Source organism: Alligator mississippiensis, chromosome 5 (genome assembly GCF_030867095.1).
Source record: "Alligator mississippiensis isolate rAllMis1 chromosome 5, rAllMis1, whole genome shotgun sequence".
NCBI lineage: Eukaryota > Metazoa > Chordata > Crocodylia > Alligatoridae > Alligator > Alligator mississippiensis.
Window position 1 is genome coordinate 54,391,959 of NC_081828.1, and position 22,866 is coordinate 54,414,824.

At 41.9% G+C, this 22,866-nt stretch overlaps 1 protein-coding gene across 2 annotated transcripts in view; it reads left to right on the forward strand.

The window, feature by feature from the left end:
- Positions 1 to 22,866, forward strand: part of RGL1 (ral guanine nucleotide dissociation stimulator like 1) — a 121,813-nt gene that overhangs the window by 27,195 nt on the left and 71,752 nt on the right. For both annotated transcript variants that reach the window (XM_006260627.4, XM_014596055.3), the window contains exon 3: positions 15,086 to 15,294. In XM_006260627.4, the coding sequence (XP_006260689.2) occupies positions 15,086 to 15,294 (209 nt within the window). The remainder of the gene's footprint in view (positions 1 to 15,085; positions 15,295 to 22,866) is intronic.

A 22,866-nucleotide genomic window follows, 5' to 3' on the forward strand; every position in this document is an offset into this window, starting at 1 on the left:
AGTGAGGGACACGACGAGGCTCTCACTGGGGTTGTAGAGAGGCAGCAGCAAGGCGCCAGACTTCCATACGTAGATCCTGAGGTGGTGCAGAGTCACTTGGAAGAACTGGATGCCTTTAAGTCGGCAGGCCCGGATGAGCTCCATCCGAGGGTGCTGAAGGCACTGGCCGACATCATTGCAGAGCCACTGGTGGGAATATTCGAACGCTCGTGGCGCACGGGCCAAGTCCCAGAGGATTGGAAAAGGGCTAACGTGGTCCCCATTTTCGAAGGAGGACCCGGGCAACTATAGGCCAGTCAGTCTCACCTCCATCCTTGGTAAAGTCTTTGAAAAAATTATCAAGGCTCACATTTGTGAGAGCCCGGCAGGGCAAATTATGCTGAGGGGAAACCAGCATGGGTTTGTGGCAGGCAGATCGTGCCTGACCAATCTAGTCTCCTTCTATGACCAGGTTACGAAACGCCTGGACACAGGAGGAGGGGTGGATGTCGTATACTTAGACTTCAGGAAGGCCTTCGATACGGTATCCCACCCCATACTGGTGAACAAGTTAAGAGGCTGTGATTTGGATGACTACACGGTCCGGTGGGTGGCGAATTGGCTAGAGGGTCGCACCCAAAGGGTCGTGGTGGATGGGTCGGTCTCGACCTGGAAGGGTGTGGGCAGTGGGGTCCCGCAGGGCTCGGTCCTTGGACCGATACTCTTTAATGTCTTCATCAGTGACTTGGACGAGGGAGTCAAATGTACTCTGTCCAAGTTTGCGGATGACACAAAGCTATGGGGAGAAGTGGACATGCCGGAGGGCAGGGAACAGCTGCAAGCAGACCTGGACAGGTTGGACAAGTGGGCAGAAAACAACAGGATGCAGTTCAACAAGGAGAAATGCAAAGTGCTGCAACTAGGGAGGAAAAATGTCCAGCACACCTACAGCCTAGGGAATGACCTGCTGGGTGGCACAGAGGTGGAAAGGGATCTTGGAGTCCTAGTGGACTCCAAGATGAACATGAGTCGGCAGTGTGACGAAGCCATCAGAAAAGCCAATGGCACTTTATCGTGCATCAGCAGATGCATGACGAATAGGTCCAGGGAGGTGATACTTCCCCTCTATCGGGCGCTGGTCAGACCGCAGTTGGAGTACTGCGTGCAATTCTGGGTGCCACACTTCAAGAAGGATGCGGATAACCTGGAGAGGGTCCAGAGAAGGGCAACTCGTATGGTCAAGGGCCTGCAGACCAAGCCCTATGAGGAGAGACTATAGAAACTGGACCTTTTCAGCCTCTGCAAGAGAAGGTTGAGAGGCGACCTTGTGGCTGCCTATAAGTTCATCACGGGGGCACAGAAGGGAATTGGTGAGTATTTATTCACCAAGGCACCCCTGGGGGTCACAAGAAACAATGGCCACAAGCTAGCAGAGAGCAGATTTAGATTGGACATTAGGAAGAACTTCTTCACAGTTCGAGTGGCCAAGGTCTGGAACGGGCTCCCAAGGGAGGTGATGCTCTCCCCTACCCTGGTGGTCTTCAAGAGGAGGTTAGATGAGTATCTAGCTGGGGTCATCTAGACCCAGCACTCTTTCCTGCTTATGCAGGGGGTCAGACTTGATGATCTATTGAGGTCCCTTCTGACCCTAACATCTATGAATCTATGAAACTTTAAATTAAAATGAACCAGGAAAAGGGAGGTCAGTGTAAGAATTCAGAGGCGTGTGGCACAGCATCTTGACAGATTACAAAAATGATTTTATCACCTACATTATTATGGAGTGAAGGAGGTGATGTGGATTTCTTAAGGGAGTGCAAGGCCCCATTATAGAATATATTTACATATAAGTCAGACAAAAAATAGACCGCAGAGAAACAGTATCATAGTGAAAAGGAGATGATTAGATAACTAGTTCTAGCTGCAGTTCTTATATTCTGTTATGTGTAATACTGTTGCCAATATACACATGCAAAGCAGTTTTGGAAAGATCAAAAAAGACTACCAGATGCTGTCAGGTTAGGTGTTCAAATTAAGCTCTTTCACCTGAAGTAAGGAAGAAAGGTAACCACCACATTAGTTATAATAGCTCCTAAATTAGTGCAATTTAGATGCAACTATTTATGCAGCATTTGCACTTGTAGTTTAGTTAGGTATGGAGTGAAAAATTTAGCTGTAGTATGTGAACTCCTTTTTTTCACAGGAAATACGAGATGTTCTGCCTTGCAGCATATAACACATCAAAGTGTGTTGTGAAACTGCGTTATGCTGATATGGTAAAGAGTAGTTCTTTATTTATAATATTTATATTTTTTCACAATTTATTTTCATTTCTACTTGGAATAAGTAGATTTATATTTTCACCTTTTTATATGCCTTTTTAATGAATCCTTATTTCCTGGCCTACCTCCTCAGCCTTGTAGGAAGATTTAAGGTAGTATTCTATACTTGTTTTTTGTTGTTACCATACCAATGCAAACTCTAAAACCGTGCAGAAATGCCATTTCCCCTGCTAAAAGCTCAGGTGCTAAACCCCCTATATTTAGATTCATATTCATTATTGCTGTATCATTCTGGCAGGTACATCCAGTGAGCTCCTACAAATATATAAAAAGGGCAAGGAGGAAGTAGGAAACAGGATATTCTGGGAAAAAAAAAACAGCCCACATTTGGGAAGGAAGTTTAGGATGAAATGTTTTGTTGTTTTTGAGTTACCAATAAAGTCAAACTCAGGAAGAGACAAATCTGGACACTAACCCAGAATCTGTTTTATCTGTTGAGACCAGGATATAGACTCAGCTGTTTTGTGGCCACCATTTCTGGCCCTTTTATTCGCTTGTTAAAATGAAAAGAAACAGAAAGTAGACAGTTCTGTAAGAATGAATCAAAGTTTGGAAATAGTGGGCACGTGATGGAGGTCTCCTCTGCCATGTACTATTTAGCATGCATGGGAGTAGACTCAATCGAGCCCGCTGCGAGTCTGCTCGAGTATACTAATTAGCATGCTCTAGCAACCTCCACATCACGTGTATCTGGCGTCCCTGCATTTCAAAATGATGGTGGTGGGAAGGGGGGGATAAACTACAGCTCATCAAATGAGCTTTAGTTAAAGCATCTCTGTTGCCATTTTGAAATGTAGGATGCTGAATACACATGACGCCCTCAGAGCTGCTCTAATTAAAGTGCCTCCCTCCACCCTGGAGCATGTATATAGATGCTCACTATCTCGCTCAAAGAGTGCCTCTTGCCTGTAGGTTTCAAAATACTTGGCAGTGAAGGTAATTTCACTAACCCCATTTTACAGAGAGGAAAACACTACTCACAGAGTGACTTGTCAAAGGTCACTCAGCCACCAACAACAGAGCCAGGAATTAAAAACACAATCCAGTGTTCTCTCTACCAGGACTTAACGGTGAAAACTGCCAATTTCTTCCATCCTTATGTCAATGGTTTGCTTCCTTCTTCTGCCAGCTGAGAAGATTCTCTTCCTTAGTGTCTCTCACCCTCCTTTGTGTTCACTCAGGCAAATTCAAAAATAATACTTATGGGGAAATTCTTTACACCTTTGCATAACTGAGATATAGTTTACATACTGAGGAATCAAAATTTTCAGTAAATTAGGTAAGATTCTGATCATGTTTTAATTTACCCTAGTATGTACAATGTACAATTAAAAGATCTTTGTAAATTTACATCCTGGCTTATCTCATGGTAATTTGTATTTTCATACTGAACAGGAGCCTGTTTGCCGAATTTAAGAAGAACGTGTGAAAATATGCAGCTGTAAAGTAAAATAGTCCCTGCCTCATGTTAACATACAGCTTTTTATGTCTTCTTCCAGCACCTCAGCATGTAAATTACTTCTAATGAGGCTCCCTTACAAGAGTATAAGCTCTCTAAAGGCATCTGAGTATAAGCATTTGTCTAAGGGGCTCATTTACAGATTAGTTTCGAATCTGACCCATTGTCTCTAACCCACTATGTGCCACCTCTTCAGACAAATGTTGGCCAGGCAATGAATTCTAGAGGGATGGGCAGGTTCATGAAAATGGGAATATCTGTTTGTTTTGATCATGTCATTAATTGTCAAAGAGCTCTCTTGGCTGCTGTCAAGGAAGGTTGTGTTGCAATAGAGAATCCGTGGGGACAACTAAGCTATGGAATCCCCTTGAATCTTCAGTAGCACCCCAAAATGATGAAAATTAGAACAAGAATCAAGGCAGAGAAGATGGTGTAGAGGTTTGCTTGTTTATCTTATTTCTACTTAGAGACACTGGCTGCATCTGCATGAGATGCTGACTGCACAGTTGTTACTGTGCAGTCATTTAGTACTTGGATAAATGGCTTTTTCATGATGCTGACTGTGCAGTAGCTCGTGACTACTGCGCAGTAGCATTGCATCACACTTCCTGCCACATGACACTACTGCTCAGTCAACATCTCAGGTAGACGTTGCCACAGTACAGTAAAATGGTTACCCTTTAAAAATAAAGGTCCCTGCTTTTGGTGGTCCACAAATTCTTAGAAGATCCCACTTCAAGGATTTTAAACCCTGCAAGCTAGGGTTTCCTGTAGTGAAATTCTGCTTAAACTTCAGGATTTTATGCAAATTGTTTCCCAGCAGGATGGTGTTCCTCAGGGTGGGAGATGAAGACAAGAAGAAGAGTTAGAAGAGCAAAGCTCTGAGATCTTGCCATCATGTTTACATAAACAAGGAGGAGGGGTTCTTCCTGCTGATCTATTCAAGTCAAGTATTATTAATAACATTCAAAAGACCACCAGCAGCTTTTTTGGCCAGTTCAGTCTTCATTTTCCTCTCCTAAAATACACAATTTGGTATGGTAGTGGCAGGACAGAATAGCTGTTTCCTGATCCATGTAATGTTTCTGATATGTCCTCAGAGGTTTTTGTGAATAGATAGTGTCACCATAATGTATGCTGGTTTAAGTCTGTTACAACTTGATTGCCAGCTATGGCTGTAAGATGCCACTAGACATGTTCCCTTTCTGAAAATAGCAAGTGTAATAGATATTTTATGAAGCACATTGAGACCCTTCTGGAGCTAAAAAAATGTCTTTAAAGTAATTGTTTACAAAAAAATGAACAAAGTGAATGTGTATTTTATATAACACATTCTTGGATTGCTGTTGCTTGGAAGGTCATGGTTCAACTTTTTACTGTGCAATTCAATTGTATTTTATTTTAAGACTGGTTCTATTTTTCATCTGTTCTGTCACTTAGTTTAAAAAAACTATCTGAATCCATGTAGGTTTCTTTCAGGAATTCTTTAAGCCAAGGGTGCTCAACCTCTGGCCCATGGGCCAAATGCAGCCCATGGAGCCTTGAAATCTGGCCTGCAGGGCTCCCCAGGGGTTGTTGGATACTGGTGGCAGAGAAGCAGTGGCAGTACAGCCGCGGCAGTACAGCTGCCTCTCCCTGCTGCCAAAATTCCAAGCCCTCCAGGGCCACAACCTTCCCCCTACATGACCAGATCACAACCTGGCCATGCCCCCTTCCCTCTGCATGGCTACTTTGGGGCTGGGCAGTGCCCCCTCCCCCTGGGCAGCTGATTCAGGACCAACCCATGCTCCTTTCTCACTCCCCCTCCCTGCCCATAGGCCAGGTCATGCCCCCTTCTCTCTGCCCAGCCAACTTGGGGCTGGGCCATGGCCTCTTCCCTCCACTAGACCATACTGGGGCTGAGGCACACCTTCTTCCCCCAGAGGGGCTGGATTGGGGCCAGGTTATGCCCTCTCCCTGTTATGGGGCCAGGTTGGGGCCAGCCCAAGGCCCCTTCCCTCTCATGCCTGGATCATAGCTGGACTGGCTCCCCTGTCTCCTCAGCTGGATTGGTTCCACCACCTGGATCTGGCCTGCAGAACAATTGGGTACTTCCCATCCAGCCTGCCAGACAAAAAGGTTGAGCAGCACCACTGCTCTAAGTAGTATATGATTCTGTAACACTGAAGTTAAGTTTTATGTGAATTGTGCTAAAGATTTGTTTTCTTAAGCAAATGCCAGGTTTATTTGGACTTCTGAGTGTTGTACTTTCATGATCTAAGAAAACAAATTGTGGCGTGGTTATTCTTAGCATTTCTAAGGGCGAGCGTGGTTAATGCTGAATTATTTTTTATTTAAAGGGTCAGTGTCAACTAAATGATAATAAAATTATCAAAACACTTACATCTCATTTCGAAAAGTAATTTGGGTAGTTTAGAACATAAGGAATTAAAATCCTAAATTATTTCTGACACAGAAAAATTCATTTGGATTAAGGCAGGAGTAGATAAGCTGTGTCCAATCAGTGTCCACTGTAGACACAAGTATTTTTGGAATAATGCAGAATAGATTATGACTCAGATGAAACCACCTTTATCCCACAATAATATTATCCATTTAGGAAGTTAATTAGAAATAGCTATTCCAGCAAAACTGTTGTTGTAGACCAACCTTAAATTGCAATGAAAGTCCATAGCACTTTTTTTGTAACTGCCTAAATCATCCTTTACAACAGGATTTAAGGGTTAGTCACTTAAATACTTCTGAAAATTCTTCCTTACATTTTTTAAATCAAAGAAATCTAAGGAGTTAACATTTTTTAAAAAGTAGAAAGACTGTTTAACATTTTGTTTACTTGTTTTTCTTTCCATGTTTCTCTCAATTGGGATAAAGGAAGTTTAATTAAATCAATTTCACTTTCATGCGTTGTCAGTTTCATTTTCAGGTTCTGAATCTGAAAATGTTTGGGTTACATATACTACAGTCTGTTTCCAGTGTCTTTATTAAACAGTGAGAACATTTCTGCAAGTTCTTATTTAAGTAAAAAAGCTTGTTTTAACACACTTTAGATTTTGAACAAATGTGAGTAGATGATTTCCTTCTAGGTCTTTCAGTAAGATAAATCACTAGTTAAGTGACTTTCTAATACCATTCTAGTGGAGTGACTTGGATCCTTGCCTTTGGCTCTCAAGAGTGTGGATTCAGGTCCTGCACCATGGCTAGGGCTTGGGCACATACCTAGATATTAACTTGTAGTAGAGTATGGCAACAGTGAGCAGGTGGAGATGGTGGTTTCCTGTCTGTCTGTCACTGATAGCATCTTTGTGGAAATGCAGAGTTTCCTTGGCATTTTGTGAAAAGGGCTAGAAATAATCCTAACATTTGGGAGAAAAAGGCGCTAACAGAGCATGATCTGTTGCTGAGTTTATAATGGTTGTTATGTTTGCCTACACACTTACTGCTGTGCCCTTAACAAAACCATTTTAATTTAGGACTCTGTGAATAAGACTCTGTATTATTATTTATTGAATTCAGAAAGGGTGCAGTGAGTGCTAACTAAATGAGACCTGCATAGTTTCAGTTGCCTCAATCTTTACAGCTGCCTATACAGATTGGCTCCTGCACCTATGTGGAATCCAATTAAGCCAGCAGGGCTTTATATGAGTCTGCCTGCATGGCAGCAATTTCAGGGCTAGAGCCTTGTGAACTACCTAGAACCAAATACTGTTTCATGGTCCTGGGTATGACTCTAAACTGTATCCAGCCGGAGGGCTCGGTGACAATGTGGTGGGGCTACTCATGGTGGGGTAGCTCTTATAAAATACTACAATGTTGCAATCTCCAGAGTAAGGTGAATACAGGGTGTCTCAAAGCCCTAGCCCCCACTGCCTTGTGGGTACTCCCGGGTTGGAGTAAGGCCAAGAGACATCATCCTGAAAGAAACAAGCCCTTGCTGAGGTGTTAGGCAGTCAGCAGCAGCTCTAATCTCCTGCTCTCTGGCAGAAGGTACAACCATTGAGGCACTGATTCATCTGGACTCAGTTTGGCCTTTGGACTCTGTCTCAATGGTCTAAAGGGTGGATGGTAGGTCTAGGACAGCCTCCATTCCTCCATACTCTTGCTTAGGCATATGCATTAAAGGTCTTGGTGTGATGGTTGTATAGACCTCTTACATGCACACCATGATCCAGAGGATCCACAGTTGCCAAGTAAAGTTGGGAAATTGTGTTATGTGATCCCTATTGACTAGTTTGTGCAACATGGCTATAAGTCTTGTGGAACACCTTCACAACTTGCACCAGGGTGTTAGAAGCCTCAGAGTGTTAAAAGCCGTACATACAGCCAGCACAAAACCCGGTGTGCTAACTTTTTATGCTTTTGGGTATCCTCACCATATCAGTAAAGAGACAGTCTGTGATTAAATCCAGATTGAGCCATTTCCTGTTAGCATGTTAGCTTAACCCACAATGTCTTATTCTGTATGTCTGTGTTATTGGACTGTGGTCTGCCCAGTCTCTTTCATTCTAAACTTCAAGGCAGAGTTGCCGAAATACTGTAATACAAATAAAACCGTCCTTAAATGTCCCTTAAAATGATTTCTAGGAGTTTAATGTTTTGCTGACAAACACAGTTTGTGGTTGTAAGAGTTTTCTTAGCATTCTCACAGGTTGATGGCATGGACAAACTTCAGTGAAAGTATATATTTATGTGTTTCAGTCTTAGAGCCTCACCTTGATTCTCATGCTGATGTGAATGGGGGTTTTGTATGTAAAATGTGGCCCTAAATTAAAATGTCAAGACCCCCATATTCTACTAGATAGAAAATCAGGTTGTTAAGATGAAGCATTTTCTCTTCTTGGAAGGAGTTGCATTGTATAATAACAGATGACTTAAAAACCACAACTTGAGTCATAATATTGAAATGGAAATGATGAGCATACAGATTACTTTGTCTAGTTTATTTGCAAATAAAGTTGTGCTTAGGAAAAATATTTACATACAAGAATAAGAGTAATAATAGCCTCACATTTTTATGCCTTTTCTGGTGGGCTTGCAGAAAGCCACAGCACACTGTATAATTTCCCAAACTAATAAAGATAAAGGTTGATAAAGAGTAACTTGAAGAATTTTTTTTGGAAAAATCTTTCAAGTTTTTCTATTTGTTTTATCTGTAATTTTCCATTATCTGTCATTCTGTTCATTTTGCACTGGTGTATCCATGAAAAGGTTCTGGCCCATGCCTCTCTCTTTAATGAGGCTGCTTTATGCTAGTTTGTTTATAAAAAGCTCTAATAAATGAATAAGGTAATGTTACGTTACATTATTATCGAGATATGTTTACTCATTCCCCTGGCACCTCTACTTATCTACTGTACTCTTTCTTCTAACCTCTGTTTGTTGGTTTTCAAAATCTAGATCTTTCAAGCTGCTGTGGAGCTCTTCATTGGCACAGAGATTCAGCTACTTGAAGCAAGTTGCAGGTTCAGGGTCGTAGATTATGAGCTTGTCAGGTCAAGCATCATGTGCTCTTTACTGTTTAGAAAGGCTAGCTCATTTTGGAATGCCATAGAAATAAATAATTATAATTTCACCCATGTCTTTAGAAATGTAGGAGCTATTACACACCATTATTATGGTTCCCTGCCTAGAGTATTTTTATTAGAACAGCTAATGTCATTTTATTACAGCAGAAAGAGCATGTTGAGCCTTGTTATACATAGTATATAAAGCACATATACTAGAAAACTAAAACCATGTCTCCATCCAAGAGTGAGATAATGATGCTTTGTTACTAGTATTTAAGATGATGTCTATATTCTCACGCTCAAGGAGGGATTTGACTTGGAAAAAATAAGAATTAAGGACAATGATAAAATAGAAAATGATTTTCTAAGGGGATTAAAAACCACTAGAGGGGAAAGTTAACAAATTTAAAGGTTTTGCATTTATCTTTTGATCATGCAGTGTCACTCTTTATTTCCAAGTGATTTCTTTCCACTTCTTAAGGCCATTCATTATTATGTCTTCAAGCTGGATGAACCAATTTAAATTAGTGAAATAAAATATGCAGTCATTTAGTAATCTCCAAAGTCTTAAAAATGACAATAGTGTATAAAGGAGATTTGGAAACTAAAGAAAGTGGTATAACTCTAACTGGTCTAAAAATGAAGTTTTACTGTTTTAAATTTAAAAAACCAACATTTTAAATAGATGTAATCAAATCATCAGCCAGCCTCTAGCACGGATCTTTGAAAACTCTTGGCGCTCTGGTGTAGCGCCCGAAGACTGGAAGAAGGCCAATGTGGTGCCTATCTTCAAGAAAGGGAGGAAAGTGGATCTGGCTAACTATAGGCCCATTAGCCTGACTTCTATCCCGGAGAAGATCTTAGAAAAGTTTATTAAAGAGACCATCCTTAATGGACTGGCCGACGCCAACATCTTAAGGGATAGCCAGCACGGGTTTGTTGCGGGTAGGTCTTGCTTGACCAATCTAATTTCCTTCTACGACCAGGTGACCTATCACCTGGACAAGGGAGAAGAGATTGATGTCATATATCTTGACTTCAAAAAAGCCTTCGATCTGGTTTCCCATGATCGCCTCTTGGAGAAACTGGCCAATTGTCGCCTTGGGTCCTCCACGATCCACTGGCTGGAAAATTGGCTCCGTGGTCGGACCCAGAGGGTAGTAATTGATGGAAGTCACTCATCGTGGTGTCCTGTGACCAGTGGGGTCCCCCAAGGCTCTGTCCTTGGACCCATACTGTTCAACATCTTCATTAATGATGCGGACACTGGAGTCAGAAGCGGACTGGCCAAGTTCGCCGATGACACCAAACTTTGGGGCAAAGCATCCACACCAGAAGACAGACGGGTGATCCAGGCTGACCTGGACAGGCTCAGCAAGTGGGTGGACAAGAATCTGATGGTGTTCAACACCGATAAATGCAAGCTTCTCCACCTTGGGGAAAAAAACCTGCAGCATCCTTATAGGCTCGGCAGTACTATGTTGGCTAGCACTATGGAAGAAAGAGACTTGGGGGTCATCATTGACCAAAAGATGAACATGAGCCTGCAGTGCGATGCTGCGGCTAGTAAAGCGACCAAAACACTGGCTTGCATCCATAAATGCTTCTCAAGCAAATCCGGGGATGTCATTCTCCCCTTGTACTCGGCCTTAGTGAGGCCGCAGCTGGAGTACTGCGTCCAGTTTTGGGCTCCACAATTCAAAAAGGATGTGGAGAAGCTTGAGAGAGTCCAGAGAAGAGCCACACGCATGATCAGAGGTCAGGGAAGCAGACCCTACAATGACAGGCTGAGAGCCCTGGGGCTCTTTAGCCTGGAAAAGCACAGGCTCAGGGGTGATCTGATGTCCCCCTATAAGTTTATCAGGGGTGACCACCAGTATCTGGGGGAACGTTTGTTCACCAGAGCGCCCCAAGGGATGACAACTAGGTCGAATGGTCATAAACTACTACAGTACCGTTTCAGGCTGGACATAAGGAAGAATTTCTTTAATGTCCGAGCCCCCAAGGTCTGGAACAGCCTGCCACCGGAGGTGGTTCAAGTGCCTAAATTGAACACTTCAAGAGCAAACTGGATGCTTATCTTGCTGGGATCCTATGACCCCAGCTGACTTCCTGCCCTTTGGGCGGGGGGCTGGACTCGATGATCTTCCAAGGTCCCTTCCAGCCCTAATGTCTATGAAATCTATGAAAATCGGGTCACATGTGAATACAATTTTTAACCAGGACTTACTTTTGTATATGTGTGCATACTGGTCCACGATTCAGCCTTGTAATCTGGTCTATGATTCAGCCTTGGAAGTGCTACTACGATACAAGTAGTAGAACTTTTAAAATCACCTTTAAACCTGTATATTTACAAGGATAAGATAAACTGATATAATCAGTTTTACACTGATATTAGTGCATCTGCGCAGGGGTTTACACTGTTCTAACTAAATCAGTTTAATTTTACCAGTGTACCTTTTTATGTGTAGGTGTGCACATAAAGCCAAGCATAATTCATTTTTTTAAATCTGTTTAACTAAAACTAAACATGGAAAATCTCTTTTAGAAAGTCTACCTTCAGAAGTGCTAAATTTAGATCAAAATACATACCAGAAGGTTGTTAAAGTTATAATATTTCAATTAGAGACAGCTGGAAAGGCAAAGTAACAGTGGTAATTCCAAACCATTATCAGTTGGGAAAGGTGGAACCCAGTGTGGGGAAACTAGATGGAAATAGAGTGCACCTGTAGTTTGCAGCACAAGATTTAGTTTGTGCAGATGTGTTTCTGGCACCTAGGAGAGGAGAAGCTATTCAGTTTTATGATGCTGGACTGCAACAGAAATGGCTTGAACTTTTTCTGTTCTATCTTGAGACTTAAAGGGAAATTAATGAAGGATAAACTGGTTAGCCCAGGATTGTTTTTCATGGCTTATTAATAATGCTTTAGCCAGCCTTAATTTTAAAAGATTTAAGCAATGAGGCTTCCACTATTCCCTTTGAGGCTAGGGACAGAAGTTACACATAAACCAGTTTAAGTGATCAGAAACTGGTTTAAACCTGTAACAGAACAGAAGTTCAGTGCACATAAACCAGTTTCAAAATGGCTGAAACTGGTTTAAGATGAACCTGGTTGAATGTAGTATCAGATTTAACTGATTTTGGTCAAACCGGTTTATGAAACTTCTGTCGCAGACCCCTTCCTGGTTCAAATTAAATCAGAGTCCCCCAACATCCCAGCATGCTCTGCAGCCCTGGGCTGGGCTGTGCTGTCTGCTCCAGAGAGCAGGGCTGGTCCCGTCCCTCTGCTCCTTACTGGGAGTAGTGAGGGCTGCCTGACAAGGGTGGGGGGGAAGGAGGGGCAAGCCCAGATGGTGTCCAGCCCAGTCTACAAGACGGGGGGGCTGCACCCCCCGCCCCTCCAGCAAACCCTGGCTGCAGTCTGGGACCAGGGAGGGGGGAGAGGGTTAACCACCCTTCCCCCACTCAAATTTACAGCTGGCTGCAGCTGTGGACTACAAATCCCAGAGGCACCTGGAAGCAAGAAGAGGAAGTGAACACACAGCCAGAGAGCCAGGCTCTAGCGCCCCCCAGCTTTTGGCCCAAGCCACTGCAGGCACGTGTCTGTATTTCCTGAATCAATTCTTGTTCACTTCAGTTTCAGTTTAATTTCTGCAGTTTATACTAAACTGCAAAGACTGAAATTCAGCCTCGGGCTTGTTGATTGTCTGTACTTAGCCCAGAAAACTATGCCACAATTTTAACATTTTTTTCTAGATAGTCTAAATTTCCCCTTAAATAATGCTCTTAATCCTAGGCCACCTCTACACATTACAAGTATTGCACAATTAACTGGTTAATTGTGTAATTCCCTGGGGACCAGCTTCACATGCAAAGTATCTATCACAAGATAAAAAGCTCCAACCAGCTATAAAGTTAGACCTCGAATGTATAAACTTTATAATAACTTTATAGTTGGCTGCTATCTAGCTTTAATTTGCATGTGTAGCAGGGTCTCCCCTGCTGCTGAGAGCCCCATCAGCTGATGGGGCTGCCAGCTGCAGTGGTACACCATGACCAGTGAAAAGCTCACGAGCACTAGGGATCATGGCAACAGGGGGTTTAATGCACTCCTGAGCTCTAGGAATCATGGCAGCTATGATCCCTAGGATGCAGGGGTGAAGGAAACCCCTGGGGCCAGAAGATTGCTGCAGGCCTAATTGCCCTGCCATGAGGGTGCAGAAAACCCCTGGGACCCAAGGATTGCAGTGGTCTTCTGGCCCTGTGGGTTTCCTGCACTGCTGGGGTGGTGGGTCACCTCTGTGGTGATCCTCCATCTGAAAGGATTTCCCACACCCCTGGGATGAGGAAATCACCCTTGCAGTAGTTCTCTGGCCTCAGGGGTTTCTGGTGTGCCCCTGTGACTGGAAGCCTCTCAACTGGGGTGTGTGGGGCTCCCAAATATGGGAGCCTTCTTATTGCCAGTGCAGGCAGAGCCTGGGATTGGGCACCCCATACACCAGCAACAAGGTGCAATGAGATCTAATGTACGATTGTATGAATCATGCATTAGATCCCATCATGCCTTTACCTGCATTTGTAGAGGTGGCTCTAGATTCACACATACCATGAATTGTTTATTTACATATATTGCAAAAAAGGAGGCCTGTTGGAGATTAACAGGCTTTATCCTAAGGACTGTAGATTTACACTGACTTGTGTGAACTATCTACATATCTCCAGGGAAATTAGTCTTTTTGTTCATGAAAGTTTATTAGTGCTGGTGGTAGGTATGTTGGATGACAATTATTTATATAAAGGTAACTGAGCAGGTGCTTCTCAGCATGCACCCTTGAAACTGAAGGTACGGTGCCTCAGGACCTTGGTGCACATTTAAATAAATTAATGAAGAGAATCATACATTTTGTTGAAGTCTCCCTGCCTTTTAATGCCAGTAGACTCTGATAATATTCGTTTTTATAACTGGACTATTTAAAAACACAAAAAGTGGGGAAACATCAAATTGTTGTTGTCAATATATATATTTGCATCTTTTATCTGTACAGAAATTTCCATCTCACCTATCTTGGCAAACAAGTAACTGAATCACTCACAGGGATCATTTTCTATTATTAACATATTTTTGCCTCTAGAGTAATAATGACGACTTATTCCCATTAATTTAACTGGTCTTGGATCAGGCTCCAGCCAGTGCAAAGAAAAGTGTAAAAGTGACAAGACATATTGTATCTATATGTAAAACTTGATAAGAGGAACAAAGGGAGACAAAATATATTGCTTCCTCTGGGATCTACCTGGAATACTGGGATTAACACTCTGCTTTTACAAAACGTGTTTGATTGCAAATGGTCAGGACCTAGTTTTATATCTCATCTAACAATATGCAGTTCTGATAATAACTCCCACCTTCAACGTTGGGTGGAAGTATGGGTTTTAGCACTGATTCAGAAGAGTGCCAGTTATGATTCATACTGTTTCCTCTATCACTTACCTGTTTCTTTTAGCTATCTTACCTTGGCACTGTTCTGGTTTGGATAGTAAAGATCTGTTTGTCCTTGGGTTGCAGTTGATTACTGATGGCGGATGTCAAAGTAATACTGTAAAGAAGGATAACACTTCTAACAAGGTTTGTCATTGGAGCCATCTTTGGACCAGCAATCAAAATGATGAAATATTTCAGTAATTTGTGATATATTATCATCTGTGTTATTAAAAGGCAAAATTTAATTTGAGTTTCAGACTGGGGACTCTGCTTGTTTCATGATTTAGGTCATGATTTTGATCTTTTGTTTCACAGGCTGAAGGGGACCAATTGCCTCCAGAACATACTGTTAGCCAGTATGAGACATGTAAAATCAGAACAATCAAAGCTGGCACCCTGGAGAAACTTGTGGAAACCCTCCTGACAGCTTTTGGAGACAACGATTTTACTTACATCAGCATTTTTCTGTCAACGTACAGGGCCTTTGCCTCTACTAAAGAAGTACTAGAAATTCTCCTTGACCGGTAAGAGCCAATACACAGCTGTGGAGAAAGCTGTAATGGCCTTTATAGGTGGGACATTGCAAGAAATTATCTCAAATATTTTTGAAGGAGGTGTACTTAAGAAGCTAAATTATATACATGTATTTCTAACAAGCTTGAAAAATTCAGTGTTTCAGTTCAAACAGGGTTGAAAATGCCTCCTGACAGCCCAGTACTTTATAAAATAAGGAGACCAATAAGTAAAATGGACTGTTTGATTCTTTAGTAGAAAGATATGACAACTGTAGGCAAGCGGTCCTCCAAACAGCTGAACACACTGCTGAAAAAATCAAGAATTAACTAATTCAGGCTATCACTATCCCTATGCATAACTCTTTCCTACATAAATTGGCCTCTGGTGGATCAGAACAGGTATATTACAGCCCTAAACACACAAAGCAGTGTCCCTTGCCTCATCTTCCACCACAGTATTACTCCATATCTTCTGTCATGGAGGGACAGGAACCTGACATCTTTGGTTTTCAGGGGAAACCATGATTGAGAGAGACAAGATGTACCAGGTGCTCTTCTCTAGGCACTGTTTTTGGAGAGCTCTGATGTACACTGGCACCAAATACCACATCTCAAAAGGAAAACAATTTGACTTCCAAGGAATCCAAGTTTAGGTGGAGCTAGCAAATTAAGTATTACTTGATAGCAATGTTATGACTAGTATATAAGTGCTCTTTATTCTGCCTTTAGTTCTAGACTGTCCTGCCCCAAAAGCCTGCTTTAAATCATTAGCACCTCTATTGTGAAAGTCATTTGTAGAATTCAGTGATTATTTGTTGTGTCCCTGCTTCCCTTCCCCCTCCAATTTCTGAGTGAACCACCAAAAGGAAAGAGTTTCATTTTATTTTTTGTTAGTGTGTTTTCAAAATTAGATGACATAGAATTGATTACAGATTAGAGCAGGAGCCTGGTAATTAGAACAGAGGACTGGTAGATAGAACTGTTGGACTCTCCTACTGACTTTCTATAATACTCAGGAAGACACATAAACACTTTGCTTCACTTACCAGTAGCCATGTTCATGCAAATCAGTCAGTCAAAGATGACAAATAAAAAGCTAGAGCTGTATCAATTAAAAATAAAACCCTTCATATGTAAGGTCATGGGTAAATCCATGTAAAGCTCATATGTAAATTTGAAGTAAAGTACATACTTCCTCATTAAATGCCCAGGGGATGTGTTTGGGGCCTTTTTCTCCCCAGGAGATTTTAAATTTGGTTGCTCCAGTTCTTATTTCATGGCTGTCGTCTTTTGCACTACAGTAATACCCAAACAGGTCCTAAGGGACCTAACTCATGCTCTGAAGTGGCAAGGTAGATAAAGAGTGAGAGAGATTATTATGCCAAACTTTGCATGAGGAAAATCGAGGCACAGAGAGCACAGTCTGGCAGTTGAATGTACGTCATTTGAGTACATATTTAGTGCCTTTACCACCAAACTGAAATTGTCCTTGTTCTCTGTTGCCTTCATTCTTATCCCAATCTGTGTACTGCATATTTGTTAATTTACAAATTTAAAAAGGGATCATGTGCACAGAGGGTAAAATCCAGAACCATTGTGAAACTCCGAACACTGAATTGGGGGTAAAGCAGAAGTGTTAGGTTTGCAAGGAAGGAATCTCCAGGGCCAGAACAACTCAGTTGTGTAGCTCAATGGCCTGACTAACTTTTACAAGCTCTTACATGGCCCTGCAAGGTTTGGAGGAAGACAGACCGACTGATTCTTTCTGTCTCCTGTCTACTGCTTTGCAGTAGACTCTTATGAGGTTCGTAAGGTTTGTGCACGCTGCACATGACCTGCCCAATCTCAGCCCTTCTGTGGCTGAAATGCTTCAGTTTCAGTGAAAAGGTACCCTTTGTAGCCATAGAGAAGAAGGTTGGATTTGCCACCTATATTGTGCGCTCTGCTACCTTTTCTTTTTTCCTGTGGTTCACTTAGTAGGGCAAGAGGGAAAGTAAATAGATATGGACAACTAATAATTCATTAAGAAAATTTTGTAGGAAAGGGTGACTACTAAGGTTATATTTTATCTGATAAGCTGTTCTATTTAAGGTTCTAGTACGCAATTTGTACATAAAACACACAGTGCACAGTTGGCACTGATTGGCAGTGTTTGCTGTCTGGGTCAGAAAGCCAAGGATTGAAATTCTGTAGGAGGTCAGTTTAACTCATGCTAACTGGAGACACATTAAAAGGCTGGTGGTTGGGAAGGTCTGATTGCAAATGCTCATGCTGTTCTTGTTTTTTTGATTTAATAGAGAACATCACCCACCAGAGTTCTCAGTTCAGCACTTTAATGAGCACTAAATGAAATACAGTAAAATAAACCGCCTATAATTGGGGGTTTAAGAATGTTAAGCTCAGGGCTGGGGACAAGAGGATAATCCATTGCAACAGCAGACTATACCATAGCCATCCAAGCCAACAGCTTAAGGTTTTGATTATTTCATGTGGGAGTCTACTGTTGTTTGGTGCTTAATCATTTTTAGTGTTAAAAATCAAACTCTCTTAAACTACATTTAGGTAAAGAGACTAAAAAGTGTCCCAAGGACAGTAAATGTTGTGAAATCATGTAGATAGATTTCTCTTTGTGGTTTGTGTACATCTGTGTGTATGGGTAGGAGGCTACCCCCTGGGAAAGGGGCCCTGGGAAATTTTAAAAACTGTATTTTGAGGTCACAGAAAGGTCATGAAATTAAATGGTCAGTGGTCAGGAAATGAAAAAACAAATCTCCCTAGAGTAAAGAGAATATAGCACATGTTTTAGTTTCTGTGTGTTGCTTTTTAAATATATGCATTAACTTTCTTAAGCTTTTATATTAGTACTAGCCAATTGCCCATAAAAATGATGGATTTCAAAAGTGTGTTTACATGTCCAGCCCCGAAGGGTGAGCAGGGGGTGGAGAGGGGGGGCGGGCATGTAAACACTCCTGCCGCTGCCTCCTTCTCCAGCCTCCGGCATGGGGGCTCCCTCCCCCAACCCACCTCAGCCTCCTCCCCTGAGCTATGGGGCTTCCCCCTGCCTCTGTGCCTCCCTTCCCCTTCCCTCCCTCCCTCCCTCTTTCCCTACTGCCTTCCCCTCCCTGCCAGCTGTTGGTAATAAAAGTTGTGGGGTGCGTGCGTGCATTGGGCACCCTGCCCCGCTGGGCATAGGAGTGGGCATCGGGGCAGGGCAGTGGGGGGAGGGGGTGCCACCACTGTGGTCCTCCCTGTTCACCTCCCCCAACCCTGCGCCCGCCTGAGCCCATGCAGTCAATCTCTACCCTCTCGAGGCAGGCACAGTTGATGAAAAGCGTTACAGACAGACACACACACACACAGACTCACAGACAGCCAAACTAAGCCCTATATATATTTCAAATTATATATATATATATATATATATATATATATATATATATATATATATATAATTTGAGCCTAATAATTAACTAATTTAATATTAATTGTCACATGTATGCCATAACACGCACAATTTGTCCAGTATGGCCAAGTTAACATTCCCAGGAAACCATTAATATTTTTGTGTATCAGATTTTGATTATTTAAAACAGGAGCTTAGAGTTACACTAAAACATAAAAAAATTGGTCAGTCTGTTTCATGTCCATCTCTTCCTTCCCTTCCTCAAATTTTCTTGGGAGGAAGACGTAGAAATGGAATTGGATAAAAATTAAACAAACTGTTTATTATATAGGGCTAACACTTTAGTTGACCTTTAAGGTTAAGGACAGACATTACACATAAACCAATTTAAGTAATCAGAAACTGGTTTAAACCTATAACAGAACATAAGTTCAGTGCACATAAACCAGTTTCAAAATGGCTGAAACTGGTTTAAGATAAACCAGGTTGAATGCAGCATCAGACTTAATTGATTTAGGTCAAACCGGTTTATGCAATGTCTGTCCCAGACCCCTTGCTGGTTTAAGTTAAACCAGAGTCCCCCAGCATTCCAGATACTTTGCAGCCCTGGGCTGGGCTGTACTCTAGTCTCAGTTCTAGAGAACAGGGCTGGCCCTGCCCCTCTGCTCCTTAGTCAGAGCTCCAGCAGAAACTGCAGGCACAGCAGGGTCTGCCAGGCTTCCTCCTGTTCCACATCCCCTGCCTCCCCCCCCCCCGCATTGCTGCTTGCTGCTTAAGCAAAGATCCCCCCTCCATCCCTCCCTAGTCCCACAGACGCTAGGCATGCGGTATGCTAGCCAATGTGGGGGGTGTCTGTGTGAGTGTCTCCAGTTTCACTGGTACAGGCAAACAGAACAGTGTCTGCTTAGAGCTTTTTGGAGCTAATCAACAAGACAACTGGTAATGTCCCTTCATTCCTTCCTTGGAAAAAGCTGTTTAAGAAGAGCTTTAACTAATGAGAGAGGTTTTTGTTTTGTTGATGGGCTGAAAAATGCTGTATTATCAGCTCCTTGCTGGCTCCCTCGCCTGTCAGGTTTGCAGACAGTATGAAAAATCAGGGAGAAGGAGATTGAAAAGCTCAGTATCATCAACAAATGCATGCACTGCACACCCTCCCTTTGCCTCAGCGTGTTAACCGGGGGCTGGTGTCTGGCAACACTCCTACCCCTTGAGCAACAAGCAGGAAAAAGCCTGGGACTGTGCAGGGGTTTAAACCCCTCCCTAATCAGAGGTCCTCCTGGGGCCTGGCCATGCCCACCTCAGCTCATCACTGTTGAAGGGAAGGGAGGGCTGCTCTACCATCCCCCGGCTTCTAGCCTGAGCCACTGCAGGTATGTACCTTCATTTCTTCAATCCAGAGGAAATGTCTGGTCAGTTGCAAACTTGTTAAATCTAGGCAAGTTAGGCTAACCTGCAAAGATTGAATCAATTCAGGCTCAGGCTTTGTGAATGTCTTTCCCTAGTCCAGGTTTGAGCACGTGCATGTTGTCTGAGATTCCATTTAACTTGGTCCAGATTTTCATCAGTGTGCAAAAAGATTAATAAGCAGTTACCCATTTTGGATGTGCAAAACTGTAGTCCACTTCTAAATACAAGGGCCTTATTTGGTACTGTATTATCTGTTAATTCAGGGGAAGAATACAAGAGCAACCTAATCCTGTGCCCTCAGTTTGAAAGTCATCACCTCCCAGAATTGAGCTTTCTTTCTCATTGAATTAGTGTGTATTGCAAGTAGCACTTGGAAGCTTGACTCAGAGATGGAGACACCCATAAACTGGTATTATTAAAAAAAAATTGTCTCAGGCAAATAGATTAACTGGAGTAAATGGAAATGCCTTGTGAGTGTGTGTTAGGACTGGGTTCTGTATTTTGAACATCAGTACAAAAAGGATGTGAGAGTCAAGGAGGGGATAAGAATAGGTAGGGATGTTCACTGCCTTTCTCCTAACATGTTGCTTTAAAGGGATGGGAATATCAGAAAAGCGCAAAAGAATCTAAAGGGAGGATTGTTAGAACAGTTTACCTTTTTCTGGCTCAATTCTGATCTCATTGACCCTTGTGATTCTCTCAGTGTAAGCCATGCACATATCCTTTACAGGAAGGGCTGCCTGAATTTGTCTGCATTCTCCCCAGCTTTTTACAATATGTGTTAGAATGAACAGGAAATCCCAGGAAGCCACAATTTCCTTTCCATCTCATGAATCTTAGGGGAGTAAAGTTTGGATGTCCTTGGATACTTCTCTTGGCTTTTCAGATATTATGTATAATCTGGAATTTTATAGCCTACAACAAAGAATAAGGTTAAATTTAATCTTGAAAAAATTAATTGGTGTATGTACAGCTGTTGAATATGGACTTTTGAAGCAATAGTAAGGACTGGAAAAAAGGAAAATTAATTGAATTTTAATTAACACAGTTTACATTGGCACACTAGGATATGATAGGAAAAATTTCAACTTGCTGCAACTTTCTTATTTCATGTTGTATTCCAAGATATGGTATATATGATGTGTTAGGGGTGTTCTGTTTTATAAGACAAATAACTTCAGTTGCAGTATCTAGAAAAGTAATGAATGTGCTAGCTCTCAGTATAGCAAATCAGACTCTGAGCCCTAGTAATAAAATTCACATTCACATAGAGAGCCTTTATCACTTGAACTTCTGCATTAATCCTTAAGAACAAAAGTGGAGAGGACTATAGAGGCTGCCCAGGGAGTATAAGTGCTCTGTAACCTCTCTGGTAAAAGTTTGTGATAAGCCCAGGCCAGGAAATGGGCTCCTTGATCTTAGATTGATTGATAGATCCGACAAAACTCAAGTTGTGTAGGTAGGTTGCAGCTTCAGGACCACCGAAGGGATGAATTTCATACTCACAGAACGTAATTTTTGCTTATGGAAATGTATACTTTAGGAATGTGTATTTATATCAAGGACGGTCTGCATATTAGGCATAGTGTGTTGCAAGTTCTAGCCCAAAACTATCCTGACCAAAAAAAGATCCCAACATTATAGTTACACTGAAGACCATATAGGTTAGGCTTGACAGTGGAATTGGACAAATGGATGCCATTCTTGAGGGAAAATTCATTCATCAAGTGTTGGGTCATGATGAAAAGGTGATAGGTGGAAAAAGTTCAAAATAAATTGTGCTGTGATTAAATCAATCTTCATCTTGATGAAGTTTTGTTTAATCCCTCTGAAAAGCTGAAAAACTTCCATCTTTTCCTACCTCAGACCTTTCCTAAGGCAACTTGCTGATAAAGTACATGGGTAATGTTCTGCTTTGTCAACATGTAAGATTTCATACCACGTAATAGGTTCCAAGACGGTTTTTCAGGCAGCATGTTGTGCTCTTGATTTCAGATATGGACATTTAGGAATAAACAGTTTCTCTCCATATATGGTTGAATGCTCAAGGAGATGCCTGTAATTTATGCTTCTTTTAATCCTCTCCATATGAGATAGCAAAGTAGGATCCTGTTCTTAGGAGGGGGGCTCCTAAAAACTAAACACACATGGACTCAGCCTTCTCACAGTAGGAAGCACATGACCATATGAGGTCTTTAACTGACAGTGTTTTCAACTCCAGGATGTGCTCTCTTCTTATGGGCATACCAAGCAAACTGCAAAGAGAAAAAAATTCTTCAGGGAGAAATTCAGCCCTGATTTTTATACCTCTGGAAATGAATAGGGTTGCACAGGGTGCAAGATAAGGCACATGTTTAGCTTTGAATTTTAAATCACATTTTTCATACATTTAACATTTTTATTAAGCTGCCTTTGTTTTATGCATATATTATTAAAAGATAGTATCCAGTTTGAAAAGCAGATCATACAGACACAAGGCAAAGTTCAGCTGTTTCAGTTAAAGCAGAGGTTCCAATCCCTTGGGAAAGTTTCCCATTGATTTCAATAGGCTCTAATTAGGGTTTTTAATAGTCCTGAAAACAATAGGTAATCATAGCCAGGGTCCTGGAAGTAAATCTACTTAACACTTTAGGAGTTCAAAGGAGGATTTTTTTGTTTTGTTTTGTTATTGAACTCAAGCCTGGAGTTTCAATTTAAATTTTGCTCTCTCCTATTTACAAAGGCTGTACTGTAATACTTAAGGTAGACAATCTACACAAAATCTTGTGTCT